This window comes from Indicator indicator, chromosome 9, assembly GCF_027791375.1.
Source record: "Indicator indicator isolate 239-I01 chromosome 9, UM_Iind_1.1, whole genome shotgun sequence".
In the NCBI taxonomy this organism is placed as follows: Eukaryota; Metazoa; Chordata; class Aves; order Piciformes; family Indicatoridae; genus Indicator; species Indicator indicator.
In genome coordinates, this window is record NC_072018.1 from 28,616,791 (window position 1) to 28,639,726 (window position 22,936).

At 43.7% G+C, this 22,936-nt stretch overlaps 1 protein-coding gene across 6 annotated transcripts in view; it reads left to right on the forward strand.

Moving 5' to 3' along the window:
* Positions 1-647: 647 nt before the first annotated feature.
* The window catches only part of DTNB (dystrobrevin beta), a 151,753-nt gene continuing 129,464 nt past the window's right edge, over positions 648-22,936 (forward strand). For all 6 annotated transcript variants that reach the window (XM_054383428.1, XM_054383429.1, XM_054383430.1 and 3 more), the window contains exons 1-5: positions 648-714; positions 4,727-4,807; positions 7,125-7,338; positions 13,817-13,902; positions 20,349-20,503. In XM_054383428.1, the coding sequence (XP_054239403.1) occupies positions 648-714; positions 4,727-4,807; positions 7,125-7,338; positions 13,817-13,902; positions 20,349-20,503 (603 nt within the window). The remainder of the gene's footprint in view (positions 715-4,726; positions 4,808-7,124; positions 7,339-13,816; positions 13,903-20,348; positions 20,504-22,936) is intronic.

Sequence of the window (22,936 nt, forward strand, 5' to 3'; positions counted from 1 at the left end):
GAAGGACATTAAGGTGCTGGATCATGCCCAAAGAAGGATAATGAAGCTGGTGAAGGGTCTAGAGCATAAGTCTTGTGAGGAGCAGCTAAGGGAACTGGGATTGTCAAGCCTGAAGTAAACAAGGCTGTTGGGAGACCTTCTTGCTCTCTACAGCTCCCCAAAATGAGTGAGGTGGGGGTCAGTCTGTTCTCCCTAGTATCAGGTGATAGAATAAGAGGACATGGCCTGAATTTTTGTCCAAAAAGGTTTAGATTGGATACTAGGCATTTTTTCTTTACTGCCAGAGTGGTCAGACATTGGAACAGGCTATCCAGGGCAGTGGTGGAGTCACTGTGCCTGGAGGTGATCAAAAAACTTTTGGACATGACACTTTGGGACATGGTTTAATGGCAATGATTGTCGTAGGTTGACAGTTGGACTTGATGATCTTAGAGGCCTTTTCCAACTGAAACAATTCTATGATTCTATGAAAGTCTGTCTCTGCTGTAAAGCAGGATTGTTACAAAGAGGTGTCTGTCTTTCCACTGGTTTTTTTCATTTGCTAAACACAAACTTTTAGTTGAGGGATAAAATCATGTTCTTCACAGTAAGTTGCTCTTCTAACAGAAATTCTAGCACCAACAGTGTTTGCCTTTTTTGTCTTCAGAATGATTGAGGAGAGTGGGAAGAGGAGGAGGACAATGGCAGAGAAGAGACAGCTGTTCATGGAAATGAGTAAGTAAGACATTGCATGACGTAATGTCACTTATTCTTTAGACAGAGCTTCACTGTGATAGTTTTACATCTTGTTTCCACAAGACCATTGCCTCATCTAGTGAAAAGTGTCCTGGGTTCTGGTCAGAGGTGGGTGCCTAAAAGGCCCTTCATTTCTAGGTTTTTTTGAAGCTCCTTTTTTAAGGAAAATTTATGCCTTGTATGTGGAAATGCCTGAAGTATGTGGGCAGCTATTAAAATAAATAATGACAACAGACAGATCACCTTTTAACTTTAAAAAACCCAGCCAGCTACAGAACTGCACTGTAATTCTGGTGTGATCCAGAAGAGAAACAATTTAAGGGGTTTGGGAGATTGGGTTTTGTACTTAAAAGGGACTTATAAGAAAGGGAGGGAAAGACTTTATAGCATGGCCTGTTGTGACAGGACAAGGAGTGATGGTTTTAAACTCACAGAAGGAGATTTAGGTTAGACAGAAGGAGGAATGTTTCATGTTGAGGGTGGTGAGACACTGGCCCAACTTGCCCAGAGATGTAGATACCCCATTCCTAGAACTAGTCCAGGTCAGGTTGGATGGGACTCTGAGCTACCTGGTATAGTTGCAAATGTTCCTGCTGGCTGCAGGAGGGTTGGATTAGATAACCCTTAAAGGTCCCTTCCCACTCAAACCATTCTATGATTCTTTGACACTCTAGATTAGGCAAGGACATCCTATAATTCTGGTTACAGGTTGATGAAGGTCTGGCTTAAAACAATAGTGTATCTGTGCTATTTTCTTGGGGGAATTCCAGAGTAGTATTCTTAGTGTGATGATGAGCATCTTATAATTTCAGGAACAGTTTAATTCCTGGCTAATCTATGTCTGCTTCTTCCTGTGTGAGACTGATCTTGGAGAGTGTTTCTCCCCACTTTCCCAGCTTGAATTTATAGTCATGTCCTTCCTTGGCTTGTTCAATTTATGGCACAAGCTAACTCCTGTGCTCTATACCTCATCTTGTGCTCTTCCGAGGCCTCTGTTCAGTTTTACTTAGGCAAAGGTGACTGAACTGTGTGTGATATCCTGGATGAAATCTCATTAGAACCTTTTAAAATTATGATAGGACTTCTCCTAGAAATGCTTTGATGAAGTGCATCAGAGTATGACATCTGCCTCACCACTTTCAAGTGTTGTAATCATCCTGTGATCAGTTAGTACAGAAATGGCCTTGCTAGTTTTGAGTTTGGGCCAAATTGTTAAAAATGCTCAGAATTTTTCTGATTATCTCTATACAAGGTGTCTTTTTTTTTTCCTCAGCTGTGGTTCTTGCTGTTTGTCAGTGACGGTGCTGGTGTGTAGACATTCTGAGCTGCCTTTCTTTGTAAGGCTCTTTGGCATGTTGCTATGAGAAGTTTAAGGTCTCCAAGCTTCACCTGTGCTGTGGTGGACTGTTTCATCACAAAGTGAACACAGAAATGTTTTCCCTTCTAGGTGAGCTTCATACTCAAGTAGATGTGCAATGTGTAAAATCAATACTGTCAGTGACCATTTGCTCTTGGTCAACATACAAAGTGCTCAGGTGAGACGAGAGTGGACTTTGACATTCACCCACACTGGACATGACACCTAAGGATGTGCATGTTGGGTTTGTCATGACAAAGAGAAATAATCAGTGTGCATTACTTTCAAGACGAGTACACCAAGCTGAGTGGAAGAGCTTGCACATCTGAGGGACAGGATGGCATTCAGAGAGACCTAGACACGTTCAAGAAGTGGGTCCATGAGAACCTCCTGAGTTTCAACAAGGTCAAGTTCAAGGTCCTGTACCTGAGTCAGGGCAGCCCCTGGTACCAGTCCAGGTTAGAGAATGAAGTGATGAAGAGCAGCCCTCTGAAGAAGGACTTGGGGCTGCTTGTGGGTGAAAAACTGGACATGAGTTGGCAGTGTGTGCTCACAGCCTAGAAGCCAACTGTCTCCTGACCTGTATCCAAAGCAGTGCTCCAGGAGGTGAAGAGAGGTGATTCTGCCCCTCTGCTCTGCTTTATCCAGACCCCACCTGCAGTGCTGTGCCCAGCTCTGGGGTCCTCAGCACAGGAGAGACATGGGCTGGAGAGGGATGCAACAATGATGCAGCCTCAGGAACCTTTCTGCTGTGAGGACAGGTTGAGAGAGTTGGGGTTGCTCAGCCTGGAGAAGAAAAGGCTCCAGGGAGACCGTCTTGCAGCCTTTCAGTAATTAAATTTGCAAAGAAAAGAAATATGGGAACAGACTTTTTAGCAAGACCTGTTTTGATAGGATAGGGGGTGATGGTTTTAAACTCAAAGAGGGGGGATTTTGAGTAGATGGAAGGAAGAAATTTTTTACTCTGTGAGTGGTGAGACACTGATACAGCAATTGGAGACCTACAGGAGGATGTGGCTTTGGTTTGTTGCTTTTGTTTTGAGGTATCTTAGAAGTCTGGATTCTCTTAAGTCACAGTTATCCACGTTTCTCAGTTCTCTACTCATCTAGGCTATGGCTTTTGAGAGAGGTGTGAAAGGCTGCAGCAGATCCTGCTTTTGTGCACTCTCCTGAGTGTACAAGAGGTGCAGGAGCCATGCCATTTCCACCATGCATCTGGACTGTTTAGACTGCACCTTAGAACTGTGTTGACTATAGGATGTAGTTGCTAACACTGGCATTTGGGTTTCTAATGGGATCTTCAAGGCTTGACTTTTTGCCTGCTTCCAAATCAGAATGATCCATACTGGAATTTAAGCCAGTGTCATTTATCATCACCACATCAGTTGCCATCTCATTTGAGTGGTGTAGGAGGTACCCAGGTCTGTTAACTCAGGCAGAGGGTTAGCACAATATCCTGCAATGGCTCGAGTTTGTAACCTTCAGAGAAATTGCTGGAGCTGGGAGGTGTGGTACTGATCAGTGATAGAAATCTCCCATGATGTGGCAGTGTTGGAAGGTGTGACACTGACACAGCTTACAGTGGGAGATTGCTGGTGAAGAGAACATTTTTTTTTTCTTCTATGTGTTTTCTTCTGCTTCTTACCTGATTTGGATCTATCTGGGAGACCAAAAGCATGCTCCTGATGCAGCTGCAGTGCTGGTGGTGGTAGGAGCACCAACTATCCCTTTTCTTTGTCTCTTTTTGCTTACATCTTCTAGCACCAGCACACTCCTCTTCCTTACCCACTCACCACTTAATTCTTGCTTCTTTTGAAGATAATCATAGAATCTTTTAGGCTGGAAAAGACCTTTAAGATCACAAGTCCAACTGTTAATGCAGCACTGCCAGGTCATCACTAAACCACGTTCCTCAGCACCACATCTACATGGCTTTTAAACCCCTCCAGGGATGGAGACAACCACTGCCCTGGGCAGCCTGTTTTAGGCCTTGACAACCCTGTTGGGGAAGAAATTGTTCCTCCTGTCCAACCTAAACATCCCCTGGCACAACTTGAGGCTGTTTCCTCTTGTCCTGTTGCTTGTTACCTGTGAGAAGAGACTGACCCTCACCTCACTCCAACCTCCTTTCAGAGAGCTGTAGAGTGAGAAGGTCTCCCCATAGCCTCCTTTTCTCCAGGTTCAACAGCCCCAGTTCTTGCAGCTGCTCCTCATAAGCCTTGTGTTCTAGACCCTTCACCATCTTCACTGCCCTTCTCTGGACACTCTCTAGCACCTCAGTGTCCTTCTTGGAGTGAGGGACTCAAAACTGAACCCAGGATTTGAGGTGTGGCCTCACCAGTGCCCATTACAGGGGGGGACAAACCCTGACCTAGTCCTGCTGGCCACACTATTGCTGATCCAAGCCAGGATGCTGTTGGCCTTCTTGGCCATCAGAGTAGCTCATGCCAGTCTCAAACTTAGGTCAATTTATAACACACTGCTGAAAATCATTTTGCTGTGAGATAATGAAAATCTTCATCATGTTTCTATGACAAAGGTGATGTCTGTGAGGAAACACTGATACCATTTTTGAAGTGATTCTCTCTGAGTGTTGCAGAGGAAAGAAAAACAGCACCTTTTCTATATTCATAGGAGCACAGAATTTTGATGTCATCAGACTTTCAACGTACCGAACAGCCTGCAAGCTGCGGTTTGTACAGAAAAGATGTAATCGTAAGTTACAATTATTCTTTGTCTTCCAAAATTCTCCTGCATGACTGTTTCAAATGTCCTACCCACTGTGAATTTGAAGTATAGCCAGAGTAAGCAACATTTTGTCAGACAGTGGTAGTTGTTACTTAAACGAACCAGAGATTAAAGATAATAATTAAGAAGAGGCAGCAGTCTTTGTCCAGTGTGCTTTCATATCTTCAGTTTTATACCTTAGTGTTTTGAAACTTTAAAACATCTGGGCCAGCTTGGTGTGTTTCAGTTGCCTTGACTGCTGGATGTGAGCAATCTCAAGCTATTTGAGTTCCTGTTCCATCATGGTGTACCACAACCACCCCATAGCAAGGCACAGCTGTTGAGTCTGGTGATGCAGATACAGTCCCCAGTGTGCAAGTGGCTGGATCTGATCACAGTGGCATAGAAGAAATATAGCAACCTAAAGAATTCTGTATGTTTATACCATACTAGTCGGTGTAAGTTTTCTCATTCTCCTCTGTGGTCCTTTGACCTTGGATACTAAACCAAGGATCAATTCAAGGGTGAATAGATGATCCTACTCTGCGTTCTGCTACCAGCCTTGAACTGGATGTGGCAAAAAGTGGAACAGACTGATGCATGCAGGAAGATTCCAGTGAAGTGAAATTGGTGTGTGTCTGGTGTGAAAGAGGGCAGGATACCAGCTGAGAAAACCTCTAGGGTCCATGTGCCACTTCAGCACAGCTGTCCCAGGGCCGTTTGTGTCTCAGGGCTGTTCTGATAGCCCCCAGTGCCTTTTATTTGATGGATGGCTTCCAACTTTTTTGTCCCTGTGGAATAGTGTTAGTCCTGCTCTGTAATTCCTGCTTTTGAATCAAAAACCTCTGTGAATCTATAGAGAGGTATTAAGAAATGCTGAGGATACTACATGGCACACTTTGGGCCCAGCTGTCTGCTGCACGTGTGTATAGATGACTGTGCATTCATCATCTTTGTCTGGACACAGGGTGATCCAGGGGCTGATGCTTGGTGTCAAGAGGCAGCATGGCTTTTATCACTGTGTGGTTTTTAGTTGAGAAACCATAAGATGAGTTTTGTGTAAGAAGGGCCACAGAAGAGATCTGAGGGCTAAGGACAGGCTGAGAGAGTTGGGCTTGTTCAGCCTGGAAAAGAAAAGGCTCTGGGAAGGCCTTATTTTGGCCTTTAGTGCTTAAAGGCACCTATCAGAATGCTGGGGACAGACTGTTTTTTGGCAGTGCCTTTTGTGACAAGACAAGGGGTGATAGTTTTAAGCTAAAAGAGGGGAGATTCAGGCTAGGGAGAAGAAAGACATTGTTTACACTGAGGGTGGTGGGACACTGGCCCAGCTTGTCCAGAGAGGCGGTAAATGCCTCATCCCTGGAACCATTCCAGGTGTGGTTAGATGAGGCTCTGAGCAACCTGCTCTAGTCAAAGATGTCCTGGCTGATTGCAGGGTGAGTTGGTCTAGAGGACCCTTAAAGGTCCCTTCCCACCCAAAAGATTCTCTGATTCTATGAAATGTTAAAGATCATTCTTATTTCAGAGCCTTGTTTTATAAGTTAAGATAATGAAAGGTGTGAAGTTAGTCTGTCCTTTGTAACTGTTGGATCACATTCAGTTTGGAGTGGTGGATTTCCTTTGATCCTTAAATGTCTTCTCCCACTCTCATACCTACATTCCAAGCTTTGGAACATTTAAAAATGCTATTTAATGTGGTTCTGCAGATACTCAGTGTGGATTTGAAAACCTTTTTCTCTACACTGTTAACACTTAGATATGTGCTAAGATACAGCAGGATAATTTAGAGGAACACTTTGGAGTTGTGGACCTATGTTTACAAGGTGTAGTTTTCTGGACTTGGCAACTGGATCAACTGGAAATAGTTCTAGTTTAACTGGAACATCAAGTTCCTCCCTCAGTGCTCAAGTACTAGTCAACATGAAGATGTTCAAAGTTATTTTAAGCAGATGATAGTGGATGTAGAATATGGCCGATGTCTCTTTCAGATGGAGATACCTACTCGAATGCCCTGCATGATGATGGAAGATCACTTTTCTCCTTTGGGAAGTTGTTCTCTCAGAGCACCCAGAGGTCAAAGGGTGGAATAAAAGGCACTCAAGATGTCTGGACACTGCTCTGTTACTTTAAACTATCTGACACGAGCTATGAGTATAAATATCAAGAGGCTGTCTCTCCCCACGAGTATAAATAAGTAACTGTTCATTCCAGAATGAAAGCTAACATAGTAACCAGAAACAGTACCATAAAAGTAAGCTTGCATGCGTTACAGAATAGAAGTTAATTTTTTTTCCTTTATTTTTAGTTCATCTTGTTGATATCTGGAATATGATTGAAGCCTTCCGAGATAATGGCCTTAACACTTTGGATCATAACACAGAGATCAACGTGTCTCGACTAGAAACAATCATTTCATCCATCTACTACCAGCTAAACAAACGCCTTCCTTCTACTCACCAAATCAGTGTAGAACAATCCATCAGCCTCCTCCTCAACTTCATGATAGCAGCATATGACAGGCTAGTAACTCCTCTTAAACTAATTTTCTTTTTTAGTTAGCTGAATGCAGCCAACCAACTGCATGAGTCTGGCAAACTGTCCGCATGCTGTTTCTGAAGTTCATGAAATTGTGTGGCACAGACACACAGCTGTATTGAGTATTGTGGTAGTGCCTGCAGAGTTTTACATTGCCACAGTAGCAGTGCTTTGTCTTGAAACCTGCTTTCTTAAGAAAGACGAGTTAGTGCCCTCTGTAAGTGGCAGGCTGTTGTATGCTGTGTGTCTGACCTGAAGATGAAGTGAAATAGTGCTCTACAGGCTGTGATAGAATGTAATGTTAACCTCTTGGTGGTATGGCAGTGTGGTGAAAAAGTGAAAGTGTTTCACTAACTCCTGATCCACAAGACCATTTTATAATGCTACTTCTATCCCATTCTAACATGCTGTGACCCCATAAAGGCTAATTCTCATTTCTAGACTGGAAGAAGCTTGTTTACTCGTTCAGGAGACTGTCCAGGCATTTCCTTTTGCTCACTGTTATGAGTTTCTTTTGCAGACTCTTTCTTCAGGGTTTGGTTTGCTGATCTTCTTAAGTAGATGTGTCTCTGAGGGTTCTCTGAGTAGCAACTGCAAATCTTTCACTGTGGTTTAGCACTTCTTACTTTTTCTCTTCTCTTTTTCAAGTCAGCTTTTATTTCAGTCTTATCTTGCTTTTGCTTTTGACCTCTCATAGCAGTAGAGAACTGCTTGTGGCCTGAATACTGTCACAAGGTGACTTTTACCCAGGGCAACTGCAACAAAGAATATACCAAATAGTTGCTCTGTTTGTAATGTCCAGACTTTGATCCTTTTTAATCTTATCATCACCAGAAAAGAAGCCCCCAACAGTCCAAGACTTCAGAACAATTCTTGTCTCTCCAAGGGCGGATTCAAACAACCCAAAGCTCAGAGCAGGAAGACAGCTGTGACAAAAGAATCAAATGTGTATTTGCTGTTTAGTTGTGATTTGGTCTAGTTGTGAGACAAGTTGTGAAGGTTAGCTGATGGGTTCAGTTATTCTGAGACAGATCACACTAAAAGTAAAATTTAAAAATAGAAATGGTTGTGTTTTGGGGAGCTGGCTCAAAAGTTTGAGGCTTTAGTCAGAGATAGGTTTTTGTGCCCCCAGCTCTGCAAGCTGTGCCTCTTGAGGGACCCAAGCAGCAGGCGACAGCTTCCTTTCAGCTGCCTGACATCTGGGATCAAAAGAGAAGCTGGGATGCTGTGCTGTGTGGAGCAGTGAGAGAACCAAGAGTAAAAAGGAAAGGTAGGGCTGAGGCTCCCTCTCCAGGAGTTCATCGGTGCGGCAGACAGCACCAGAGCACAAATCCAGGCTGAGCAGAGGATGGTTAAAGAGCAGCCCTTCGGAGAAGGACTCAGGGTGCTGGTGGGTGAAAAGCTGGACAGGAGCTGACAAAGTGTGCTCACAGCACAGAAGCCAACCATCTCCTGGGTAGTGTGGCCAGCAAGTTAGGGAGGGGATTCTGCCCCTCTGCTCTGGTGAGACCCTACCTGCAGTGCTGTGTCCAGCTCTGGAGTCCCCAATACAAGAAGGGCATGGAACTGTTAGAGGGGGCCCAGAGTAGGGCCACAAAAATGATCAGAGGGCTGGAGCACCTCCCCCGCGAAGACAGGCTGAGAGAATTGGTGTTGTTCATTCTGGAGAAGACATGGTTCCAGGGAGACCTTATTAACAGCCTTCCAACACCTAAAGGAGGCCTACAGGATAGCTGGAGAGAGGCTTTTTGCAAAGGTATATAGTGACAGAACAAGGGATAATGGCTTCAGACTGCAAGAAACTAGATTTATATTAGACACTAGAAATAAATTCTTCCCCATGAGGGTGATGAGGCACTGGAACAGGTTGCCCAGAGAATCTGTGGAGGCTCCAACCCTGGAAGCGTTCAAGGTCAGGTTGGATGGGGCCTGGAGGAGTGTGGTCTAACAGGAGGTGTCCATGACCCTGGCAGGAGAATTGAAACTAGATGACCTTTAAGGTCCCTTCCAACCCAAACTGCTTTATGATTTATGCTTTAAAAAGAATGACAAATCTGGAATTGTATCATCAGGGCAGCAGTGTGGTTGCTGAAACGAACATAGGAAGGTAGCTAGTGATAACACCACAAAGTCATCAGCATTCCACCAAGCAGGGACAGGAATCAAAGTTTTTTACCAGCACCTTCCCCAAGGAAATATTTCAGTTAGAGCTTATCTTAGAGCACAGTGAACACTTCACTGGGACCCACGTAACAACACTGTTCACAGTGGTGTAGAAATGATGGCTCCTGCTGCATCCGTGCTGAGCTGTAAGGAGGAGCTGTGCTGTTCTCTGTTTCTTTCTCCCACAAAGCTTTGTGACAGTTTGTTCCTGGTCTGTTTATCCCAGTATCCTCTCACGACTTTCCAAAGTCCTTAACTCATTTCTGGCAGCCCAGGCTCATCCCCTGACTGTGTCTGGCTGTTTCAGAGCAGTCAGGTTTTGATTTCATCGTTCCTAGATACCACATTTTATTTCACGGTGGGTTTAGTTGCTCCAACTTCTTTTTTTACAACTCTTGCTCCAACTATTTTTTTTTCCTTTTTAATTTAAATTATCAAACCACACTGTATGCTGGCAATAAAGTAGTGTGTAATAAGAGGGAGGGAGAGGATGACTAACTGTCAAGGGTTAGGACTGGGCTGGCCTCCAGATGGGTGACAGTTGCTCTCTATGATACTCCTCTCTCTTCCCAAAGGGAAGAGAAATGGAATAAGGGAGAGATACTTATAGTTTGGAAAAGAAAACTAAATCAGCTCTGAAGGTAATAACACTAAAATGAAATAGATACAAATGGATACCAACCAATATTGAACTCAGCCCCCTGATGGAAATGATGTCACCATTACCACTGATGCTGTGGGCAGGCACTGGGGAAGTTCCAGGCTGGACTCAGCAGAAGACAGTAACTGGATTCTGGAACTGGATTCAGGAGCACACAGGTCAGGATCAAAGGCAGAATAGATGGAGTCCTTCTCAGACACTGGCTGTTGAAGAAGAGGCTTGACCCTTGTGGTCCCTCAACCTTATGCTGAAAATGATGTCCATGTAATGAAATCCTTTGTTGGTCAATTTAGGGTCACCTGTCCTGTCTATTTCTCCCTTCAGGTGTCACCTCTTACTGCCCCCCAATCTTTATAATTCTATGGACATGGCACACAAGATTTAGCAGTGACCTTGGGTTCCATAGAGGCAAGTACAATCAGGAGCACCCCAGTCCTTGGAAGTAACTCTAAACATCAACATTATCACTCCTAGAAGCAGACACTGTCTGCAAAAACATGCTGGTGACATCGGAAAGTGCAGTCACTGAGAAGAGACTCAGCTGAGAAGTCAAATCACTGAACAGAATTCTGTTGTAGCTCAACCCAGGACACCAGCAAACAAGAAAGTGAGTTGGTGAGCAGCATGGAGTGATGCCATTAGGAGGAACCTTGTAACCAGCAGAGCAGAGCTGGAAGGGACTCAAAGCAGATGCATAGACATAAGAAAATGCCTTCAGATCAACATTGTGCAGAAGGTTCTTGTGCCTTTGCTGGGCAGTCAACCTGATCAGGTGTCTCTCTGAGATACTATTGTGTGCAGCATGGGGGAAAATCAGGTCTGATTCCTCTAGAGAGGACGTGGTGGGAGAACTGACACAACTGGAGTGCTGCAATGGGCTCTTTAAGAGGGACAGACCAGGAGGGCAAGTTGCCTTTTCTGTGAGAGAGTGGCTGGAGTGCACGGAGCTCTGCCTGGGGATGGAATGTGAGCCAGCTGGGAGCCTGAGTCAGGATTAGTGGGCAGACTGACATGGACATCACTGCTGTGGGCATCTGCTGCAGACTGCCTGGTTTGGAAAAGGTAGAGGCTGAGACTTCTGGATGCAAGACAAGTCCCCCAGTTCTCTTTCAAGTCCTGAGAGCTCCTGGTGGTGCCAGGATTTACAAAATCATGTTGAAGGTTCTGTCCCTTTTCTGTTTCATGGGGAATTCAGTAGGCTGACTAGCAGTGGGACAGAAATACATTTAGGGAAGATGTTTAAAACTACACCTCTGCCAGATTGCAGGAGGAAGAGTTTGGGGCTTTCTCTTGATTAATAAACAGAAGGTCTGCAGAAGCAGTCCTGATATCTGAAGGCACCATAAGATAGCTTTGCAAGGGTGTGTCCTCTGAGGAGGCATTGATGGCTTTAGTTACTTGTTTGTTTTTGTTTTGTTTTGTTTCCTAGAAATTAAAGCTGAACTCTTTTGGGAGAAAATTGTCTATTGAAAAGAAAAGAGGGAGGGTGACTGAGGCTGTAATTTAAGAATCTGCTAGAAAGATTTGGTTAGATGGAAGGTCAAGTCTTGCAGGCCATGAATTTTTGAGGCAAGCATTTTGAGATATGGTCAAATCTTATTTATTTTTTTCCACACTTATTCCTTTGAGAAAACTGTTTAAGAGAAAAGACAGAAAATGGGAGAGCTGAAATCTTTTCACAGCCTTTATATAACTTGAAGTAAATATCTAATGTGTTTCATTTTCTCCCTTTGTTTAGCTTCTTCAAACAGAGATTCACAGGTAAAGTGATGGCCTTTGGATTGCCATTCCTCTTCAAAGATCTTCCTGAAGCTGTAGCTCTAGGAGAGGTTGTCTCTCTTCTGTAGAGGGAACATTTGGTTCTGTGTTAGAGAAATAGCAGATTATGTTTCAGATATTCTCAGGTTAAGAGCCTTTACCTCACTGTGGAGTTGTTGACAGAAGATAATATTTGTGTATTCATTCTGAGTATGTGAAAGGGAAAACAGATTATTTAGTTACTTCCTGATAACTCCACTGGACTGCTTGACTGTCATTGATGTTAGACCTTGTTACTGCTTCAATAACATGAGCCAATGTTTACTTTGAGTGATTCTGCTCTTAACACTTTCCAAGTGCAAATGTTACATCACAGAATGCCAGGTTGGAAGAAACCCCAAGGATCATCTGGTCCAATCTTTCTAGGTGATAGTGTAGTTGAAATAAGATGCCTGTCAAGCTGAGTCTTAAACTGTCCAAAGAAGGGGAATCTTGGGAGACGATTCCAATGACTAGCTGTTCTCATGGTGAAAATTTTTCTTCTGGAGTCCAAAACAACTCTTGCTGAACTCATAGGCAAGAGTATGAGGGTCCATCTTGTAGGGATGTTGGGACATCTTGTTTCCACTTGCACATCTTCTTTCCACTGAGAAGCATTCGAGAGTTTTTCTAGAGCTCTTACAACACTTAAAGTATTTTCTCCACCATTGTAGTTGCTATGATGATAGTTCAGATTATGTGTCCAATACATTTAATTAGTTACTTGAACTTATTTTAATTATTTATATGTGATTCAACTTTCTTGGTGGAGTCTGCTGTTTATAGTTAAGGTTAATGATGTGGCATGCTTCTGTCTGGCAATAAATTGCTCAGAATTCCAACAGCTTTTACCCACTTTTACACACATTTTTTTTTTTTTCCCTAAACCATTCAACCAGGTTGTCAGTAAGGGTGGGTTTACACTGAGGTGACCACACTGTGACTGTCTTATCACATATCAGAGGTTCCCTGACTTCTTCATCACCAACAGAGGAATTCAAGAGGCAGAGAGGGTAGGGTGTGTGAGCCTTCTGCCCAGCACTGAGCTGGAGAAACTGACTGACATCAGCTGTGCTGTGCTTTATCCCAGCCAGCTGCCTTCTGCATTCCTGGTGACTTTACTTCCCTCATAATTTCATCCTTATCTGTCCTTCTGGTAACAGGAATAACACATGTAGCAGTTTCTACATCTCATACCATGCTGAAAGGCTCTCTTCATACTTCCCATAGAGACAAATTAATTTTCCCTTGAAAATAATTCCCCAGTGTGCCATCTGTTCTGATAGCACAGCAGCTTTATTAACTTAAATTGGAAGAAAAGATTGTTCATATCACTCCTGTTCTATGTGAGATATTAAGGGCATCAAACAGCTTCTCCTTTAGCTATCAATCACTGTACTATTTGCAGAATGAAATGTATATTTGAACATCAGAGCTTAAATCAAGGAGTAAGAATTTATAGTGCCTAACAAAGGGTAGCAGAGATAAAAATGAGGGGGTTTTGTTTGTTTTTTTTTTTTTACAGTGAACAAATGGGGTTCAATGGAAAGATTTAATTAACACATTACAGTGATGGGATGAAAAGGCAAATGTAGTCTCTTTATCTGTGCATTTGTCATAATTCTGCAAGAAAATTTGATGTGTGCTGAGAAACTTGTTAACTCTTCCAATATATCAGAAATGCTGCTGGAGTTATCACTGGTTTAATGTTACATAAAATAGTTTTGGCAGATTTGAGTAGTTAATGGAAGGCATCTGTGCATTTCCTTCCTGGGCCTCAAGTGGTTTTGTTATTTCTCATTCTGAGTAGCAATTACTTACCCTGTAATTTTTTTCCACAGCGAGGGCCATGGGAAGCTGACGGTGTTTTCAGTGAAAGCTATGTTAGCAACCATGTGTGGTGGTAAAATCCTGGACAAACTGAGATGTAAGTACTTTCACCTTATGAAGCACTTACCTTCCCTCCCTGGCCACAGGTTTTATTGTGTTAAGTTGTGAAAGCTGACTTTTTTACTTGCTCAGCCATCTTTGTACTGAAACAGAGCTTGCTCTGTTCATGTTTTTGTGACCCAAGCCATCTGCTGTCCATAAACCACACTGATTTGTCACTGAGAAGACTTCACAATCTGTTTATTTCTAAATACTTGGGTGCTTCTTCAGATGTAAAACTTTAAGTGTGATTTTGCTGGTAGTAGTGTCAACTTGTTGCCATCTTCCCTAGCCTGAGGATGTTGAGGAGGGCCCACTTGCTGCATACGGAATTGGGCTGGATGACTTCACTCAAAGAGTTGTGGTCAGTGGCTCGGTGTCCAAATGGAGACCAGTGACAAGTGGCATCTCTCAGGGGTTGGTACTGGCACCAGTGCTGTTTAACATCTGTCAGCAACATGGACAGTGTCACTGAGTGCACCCTCAGCAAGTTTGCAGGTAACACCAAACTGTGGCCCACTTGTCACACTGAAAGAAAGGGATGCCATCCAGAGGAACCTGGACAGGCTTGAGAGCTGGGCCCATGCCAACCTGAAGTTCAACAAGGCCAAATCCAAGGTCCTGCATCTGGGTTGGGACAATGCCCAAGCACAAATAAAGGCTGGGCAGAGAAAGGCTTGAGAGCAGTTTTGAGGAGAGGGACTTAAGGATGTTAGTTCATGATAAACTCAACATGAGCTGGCAATGTGCACTTGTAGTCCAGAAGGCCAGCCATATCCTGGACTGAATCAAAAGGAAGTGTGACCAGCAGGATGAGGGAGGTGACTCTGCTCTTCTAATCTGCTCTGGTGAGACGCTGCCTGCAGTCATCCAGATCTGGGTCCCCCAACAAAAGAAGGACTTCAAACTGTTGGAGCAGGTTCAGAGTAGGGCCACGAAGATGATCTGAGAGCTAGTGTACCTCCTATGGGGACAGGCTGCAAGAGTTGGGGCTCTTCAGCCTGGAGAAGAGAAGGCTCTAGGGAGAACTTCCAGTGGCCTTCTAGTACCTGATGAGGGCCTGCAAGAAAGCTGGGGAGAGACTTTTTACCAGGGCTTGTAGTGATAGGATGAGAGGGAATGGATTGAAGCTGAAAGACTGGATATTAGGAAGAAATTCCTTACAGTGAGGATGGTGAGATGCTGCAACAGGCTGCCCAGGAAGGTCATGGATGCTGCCTTCCTGGAAGTTTGAGGCCAGGTTGGATGAGGCCTTGAGCAGCCTGGTCTAGTGAAAGGTGTCTCTGCTAATGGCAGGGGGATTTGAACTAGATGATCTTTAAGGCCCCTTCCAACCCAAACCATTCCATGACTCTGCTTCATTTGAGGCACGCCCTCCAGCTTCTCATTCTGTAATTAGTCTCTTATTTTTAAATTATTTGTTAATTGTCTTTTTCATCAATCTTACTTAGTTTTGGTTTTTGCTTCCATGAACCTTCTGCTGTGACTGTAGAGAATCAGTGGTATCACAGAATCACAGAATAGTTTGGGTGGGAAGATTAATCTAGTCCAGCACCCCTGCAGTTAGCAGGGACATCTTCAACTAGTGTCCTCTGTTCAAAGCCCTGTCCAACCTGACCTGGAATGTTGCCAGGGATGGGGCATCTGCCACCTCTTTGGGCACCCTGGGCCAGTGTTATACCACCCTCAGTATAAAAAAATACTCTTCCTTCTATCTGGTGTGAATCTCCCCTCTTATAGTTTAAAACCATCACCCCTTGTCCTGTCACAACAGGCTCTGCTTTAGCACTTCTGGACTTTTGAATTTTAACACAGAATTTTTTAAATCCTTCTCCTTGCCCTCTCAATATGTCGCTCACACTGACTTTCCCACATTTGATCTTTTTGAACTAGTTCTTACGACAGGGTGTTAACTGTTACACCTATGTAAACCTTGGGTTTGGTGAGGGGTTTTTTGTTGTCCTGTCAGGTCTAATATCTTACAAGTCAAATGAGAAAGAAAAAGATCCATGCTGGTTTCCCACTGCTTTGTGTGGCTGCGGCACTTTGTTCACGTGCACCATCTGGTGTGAATGCTCCTCTGTCACTTCCTCATACTTCTCTGGCCCCTTATGTGCTTCTTGTGGTCTCTGCTCAGTTGGAGATGTTATATTATTATGAATATGTGATTTGAAGTTGAAGATTTGAACCACCTTATATTAACCTCTAGAATGCTCACAGCACCGTGTGTGAGATTAAACACAGAGGCAGAGTCTTGGTGCATGATTAGCAAAATTGTCCAAGAAAAGTGGATTTTGGCTAGTTTGGAGTTGAGCTTTTAGGAGTTCAGGAAATCTGTGCAGAAGGGAAAAGCTTTCTCTAAACCAGGACAGAATGAGGCTGTTGACTTCCCAGACAAGGTCATAGGAGGACTTTCTGTGAAATATGGGAGAAAAACTGGGAAAATCAGGGTTTTGTGAAGCTTCTGAGGGCAGAGAAGTGTGTTGTGTTGTGTTCTTAAACTAAGTTTCCAAATACCACCAGAGCTCAGATAAGTAATAAAATAACTAAACTATTAACTGTTGGTTACTTGTCTGTCTGAAAACTTCCTAAGGGACAAAGAATGGGAAGAATAAAACGCCATGTGACGTTTGGGAGGGGAGATGTGAGGAGCTGTAGGCTTCCCACATTCTGGGAAAGCTGCTAACAAAAAAGAACAGAACTAGCTGACATGTGGATAAATGAGATTTTATTGTTGGGGGAAATGGCTTCTGTGAAAGGATGCCCTATAAAACCACAGGAGTCCATTAAAGGAGGAGGAAAAAAAATGTTCTGGCTGATGCAGACAAGTCTGGGTAACCATGAAATAAAATGGTAGATGAAACTCAGTGTAATTTGTCAAATGGTGCATGCTGGAAGAGTGTGATCCTAATGCACAGAAGGGTGAACTAAGGAAGTTGTTATTGCTCAGATGAGAGCAACAACTGTGAAGATGTTGATGCTTTGTTTTGTAATGGCTAAAACCCATGTAGAATAGTTCCGTTTGGGAAAGACCTTTAAGATAGAATCACCAGGTTGGAAAAGACTTTAAGGTCATCAAGTCCAACCATAACCTAACATTTTCCTGTACAGAGGTGCTTCTGTCATTGATCATTGAGTCTGAGCAGTAGTTTTTCACGTTCCCTTTTTTTCCGTTCTCTCTGCTTTAAAAAAACCTGATTGTTTATAGTGTAGCAACACTGAACTGCAATTGTATATGAGAGCTAAACTATTAATTCCTTGTCACCAGGGAGCTGCTAGCACAAGCCTGCTCTGACCCTGAGGTGAGCTCTTGAGAATTGGCACTGTCAGCCTCTGTTTCACTTGAGGTTTCGTCTTTGAGGGTAATTTAACACCCTTTCAAAGGGCAGGTGACTGTGTAATGATATCCTACTAATCTTTATCTTCCCCAATTTCACTGCTAATTTCCCATGTGTGAGGCCCCTGCTGAGTTCATCATTACTTTCATTGTAAGGGCACATTTTTATGAGTGCAAGATGTAGGTTAGTGGGCTTTTTTTTTTCCCCTTCATACAGCCTGTTCCATTTTCTCATCTTCATTTTCACAGCTTTAATTACTTTCTCTTCAAAATCATTTAAAGCTTGCATACTGTTCAGTTCAGGTTAATAGACTGCATATACCCAGAAGAGTACTGTCCATTTTTAAATACAGAATCACAGAATCCCAGAATCCCAGCATGGTGGAAATGGGAAGAGACCTTTGTAGATTGTCTGGTCAAAGCCCTCTGCTAAAGCAGGGTCACCCACAGCAGGTTGCCCAGGATTTTGTCCAGGAGGGTTTGGAATCTCTCCAGAGGAGACTCTACAACCTCTGTAGGCCACTGAGGAGTCTGTGCCTTGCCCTTTAGATATGGATCAGCATTAAAAAAATAACCTCTTAGTCTTGTCTTCTCTAGGCCAAACAGCCCCAGTCTCATCCTTTCATCAGAGAGATGCTGTTGTCCCCTTACCATCTTCATAGCCTCTTCTAGACTCTCTCCAGTAGTTCCCTGTCTCTCTTGAAGTGGGAAGTCCAGAACTGGATCCATGACTCCAGATGTGGTCTCCATAGAGCACAGTAGTGAGGGAGAAGAACTTCCCTCAACCTGCTGCTCATTATTCTTCTGAATACCACCCAGGTGACTGCTGGCCTTCTCTGCAATGAGAGTGCATTGATGGCTGATAGGGAACTTCTTGTCCCCCAGCACTCCCAAGTCCTTCTCCACAGAGCTGCTTTCCAGCAGGTCAACCCCTAACCTGTCCTGGAGCAGGGTGTTATTCTTCCCCAGGGCAGGACCCTACAAGAGCTGTCATGTTCCAGTCATGATACTCCTTGACTGATATTTTACTAGACCTTCAGCTTTTGTTCATGTGCCAGTTCTAGACTGATTCTCATCTACAGTTGATTAGGATTCTGGATTTTTTGCTCTTTAATTAGTTTTAGTTGTTTTCACAGTTTCATTTGTTTGGGTTTTGATCCTGATTTTTCCTTCACGTGCAATTTTCAGTGTAATTTTTCCGTTTGGCTTAGTTTTCTAAAAGACACAATTTCTTCCACCCTCTGTCTCTCTCTTTCGTTTTTTCCCCCCTCATTATTCCAAATGTGTCTTCTCAGATTAGGGGGGCAAGGAGGCTGAAACTAGATAATCTGTAAAGTCCTTTCCATCCCAAACCATTCTGTGACTCTATAAATTATTTCACAAGGGCTCCAGACTTGTGCTTCAAGCTTCTCTGCTTCTCTGCTTCTGTTGTCATCTTCTTCTGTAGCCAATGATACAAATTCCAGACAGCCTTATCACCCTTAACGTGGATATTGCAGGCTTCTTCATCAGCTCTTTCATTCAGGAGAGGATTGCAATAATTTCTCTGGTTTACCCAAAAGAAGCCTTTCTGAAACAGTATTTTTTTTTTAATGGACCTAGTTTTGATCACTAAATTCAAGCTTAGTTTCTGTCAACATAATCCTGTTTGATGTTTCATTACTGACAGCGTCTTGAGTAACCTCACGGATGATTCAGTGGCTGTTCAGTGAAGAATTCTGGTATCTGTCACATCTTGGAAAATGTTTAGGTGTTACTAATATTAGAGAAATTTTCCTTTGCAGAAGAATCTGACTCTGCAAGTTATCTCAGGGACCCAGTTTTCCTCTTTGAGGGATTTGTCTTTTCTAAAGAGACTTCTCAATCCCAGGACAGTTCTGCTTTATCTCTGTGCACCTGTCCTAATATTTGCATCATTGAGTCCAACCATTAGATCATTGAGTCATACCATTTTAGATGACATAATTTTCTTAAAATGCTATTTCCACATCTTCTCTATGTGTACCTGTCCTGAGCTATGAGATCTGGTATCTTGCATTGGTCACGTGGAATGGCTGGAGCAGAGTGTCTGGAATTGAGCTCTGTGGTAAGAGGACAGAGGAACTCCAGAGGAGGAGGCTCAGGAGACCCCTTCCATCCACATGCCCATAGCTAGGAGCATGCCATGGGAGTGAAAATACCAACCCCTTGCCACCTGTGGGAGCACCCTCACTTCCTTCTGTGTATACACAGGACTGCTGAATATCTTGCTCCATCCTCTTTTTGGTTTCAGAGAGATTTTAGCCCTGCAGAACTGATTACAAAGCATCCCCATGACAAACATTCTTCTTGTTTAAGGACAGAAGTTCCTTCAGCGTGTGCACCATCTCTTGTATAAAATGAGATCAGATTTTGCCTTCCCAATCTACTTGTGTGTCTTAGACTCAAAGGTGGAGGTCATTGCACCCCAGTTCCTGACTGCTCTACTTCTGAGGGTTTCTCTTCTAATGTTGTGGTGTATAAATTCAACATGACTTTAACATGCATCAGAATCATCAAGTCACAGAAAGGTTTGGGTGAGAAGAGACCTTTAAAGGTTACCTAATCTAACCCCTCTGCAGTCAGCAGGGGTATCTTCAACTAGAGCAGGTTGCTCTAATCCCTGACCAGCCTAACCTGGAATGTTGCTGGGGATGGGGCATCTACCTGTTCCCTGGGCAACCTGGGCCAGGCTCTCACCACTCTTAGTGTAAACTATTTTTTCCTTCCAGAACTTCTGCCAGATTCAATGTTGTGATTTTTACAGCTTTGTTTATTTCTAGGAAGCCTTCTCAGAGGGTTTGATGTTGTTTTATTTTGAAGGTGTAACCTTCAAGATGTGATGTTCTGTAACTTCTATAATACTTTCTAGCTCCTGCTTTCTCATTGTTGCAGTTAATGCAGTGGCAGAATCTTTCCTGAAAACTGGGTGAGGTGGGATGGAAGAAAGATACCAGAGCATGTTCAAAGATGTTCCTGTATAACTTGTATCTTTATAGTAAGTGATAAGTAGAAATTTCTTAGGGTTTAAATGAGTTACTTTTTAGTAAACATCTGTTTACTGTAGGTTTTCTTCTGTTTTCTTACAGATATTTTCTCTCAAATATCCGATTCAAATGGACTAATGATATTTACAAAGTTTGATCAGTTTTTGAAGGAAGTTCTGAAACTCCCAACAGCTGTTTTTGAGGGGCCTTCTTTTGGATACACAGAGCATTCCGTACGGACCTGCTTCCCACAACAAGTAAGAGCTCACAACACAGGATTTGGGCAGAGCTTGTTAAGGCAGTGCTTGCTCCTAAAGTCTAAGGCAGTGCTTGCTCCTAAAGTCTAGGCTGCTTGTAGTTTGTCTGGGGTTTAAAAGGAGGGGGTTGACAGTGTGTAACTATATAACTGAAGCAGTTCTAAGGCAGTCTGAATGGTTTAAATTAGTATGTCTAGTTTTTAGGCAATTAAAGAATTTTTCATGTTTTAGTTTGTTCCCCCTTCTTGAAGGGACACTTCTGTCCCCATCATAAGAGCAAGGATCACAGATTCACAGAATGTTAGGGGTTGAAAGGTCATCTAGTCCAACCCTCCTGCCAGAGCAGGATGACCTAGAGTAGGTCACACAGGAACACGTCCAGGTGGGTTTAGAATGTCTCCAGAGAAGGAGACTTCACAACCTCTCTGGCAGCCTATTCCTATGCTCTGTCACCCTCACAGTGAAAAAGTTTTCCCTTATGTTCACATGGAACCTCCTATGCTCCAGCTTGCACCCATTGCCCCTTGTCCTGTCATTGGACATCACTCAGAAGAGCCTGATGCTGTCCTCCTGCCACTCACCCTTTCACATTTTATAAACATTAGTGAGGTCACCCCTCAGTCTCTTCTCCAAGCTAAAGAGCTCCCGCTCCCTCAGTCTGTCCTCATAAGAGGGATGTTCCACTCACTTCAGCATCTTTGAGGCTCTGTGCTGGACTCTTTTAATCAGTTCCCTGTCCTTCTTGAACTGAGTGGCCCAGAATTGGACACAGTATTCCAGATGTGGCCTCACCACCTATTTCTTTTCTAAAACAGGAAGCATAGCACATTTCTGTCTTACGGTGAACTGATAGCAAGGAAGCAAATGATGACAGAGAGTGTTTATGCAGAAATGTGTTCTGGGGAGTATTTCTCAGAATACAGCTTGGTGGGAGGTGGAAGGAAGCTCTGGGCATCCAATTTCCCTGCTAAAGCAGAGTCATCCACAGCATGTTGTCCAGGATCATGCCCAGGGGGGTTTGGAATCACTGCAGAGAAGGAAACTCCACATGTTCCAGGGCTTCAGGACCTTCACAGGAAAGAAGTTTTTCTTCCTGTTCAGATGGAAACTCCTGGGTTCCCGTTTGTGCCTGTTGCCCCTTGTCCTGTTGCTGGGTACACTGAAAAGAGTTTGGCCCCATCCTCTTACCCTTTAGATACTGCTAAGCATTTAGAGGAACAATCACTAGTGAGCTGTGCCATTTCCTAATTTTCAGTTTATGTTCTTGGAGTTTGGAACCTGCTGGCAGATTATTTGATTGTTGTTACATCTCCACGTGGTAACTGACTGATGTTTTTGTGATTGCTCCATAGTTGAGTCTTAGAGCAGCTCCAAGAACAGGCTTTATCTAGGCTTTTTCTCTGGCACATTCATAGAAGGAGAGGGCTGTTTGCTTTTCTGTCAGCTCAGCCATTACCCTGAATGTCGATGTCCAGACACACAAAAAGCAGCAGTGATGCTGCTGTGTGATTCCTTTCGGCCAACTGGTTGCAAAATATCCCACAGGAATGGGTGAAAATAAAGCCCAGCGCTTGTGTACCTACCGCCCTCTTGTGACCGCCATGGGAATTGCATCACTCCGCACACCGGCTTTGACGACTTACGTAAGGTTCTCACTCCTTGACGGGAACCTGGCTTTTTCCTTTGAGGAACAGCCTTGTCGGTAGCAGAAAGAAACTTTCCTCACAGGTCTCGTTTCTTCTGCCATTGCGTGTATCATATATCACTGTCTGATCATAGAGGGGTTTGGGTTGGAAGGGACCTTAAAGATCACCTAGTTCAACACCCTTGCCAGGGACAGGGACATCTTTCACTGATTCAGGTTGGTCAAAGCCCCATCCAGCCTGACCTGGAATGGTTCCAGGGATGGGAGATCTACCACTTGTCTGGGAAGCCTGGGCCCGTGTCTCATCACCCTCAGTGGTGAATCTCTTTCCATCTGAATCTCTCCTTTTAGTGTAAAACCATCCCTACCTTGTCCTGTCCCAACAGGCCCTGCTAAGAAGTCTATTTCCAGCTTTCCAGTGGGCCCCTTTGAGTACTGAAAGGGCACCAGAAGGTCTCTTGGGAGCCTTCTCTTCTCCATGCTGAACAATCTCAACTATTAACCTGTCCTCATAGCAATAAGGGTTCAGCCCGCAGATCATTTCTGTGGCCTCCTCTGGACCCATTCCAGTAGGTCCATGTCTTTCCTGTGCTGAGAACTCCAGTTTTTACTCTGCATCCTTCTAATGCTTAAAGAAAGATGGGTCTGGAACAGAGAGACCTTATAAACATTGGAAGAAGTAAAATTAAATATTTGTTGGAGTTTTCCTTAATGGTAACTGGAATAGACAATGCTAATTCCATATGATGTCTCCAAGGCAATTAGCTGCAGAGCTATAAGATGTACAT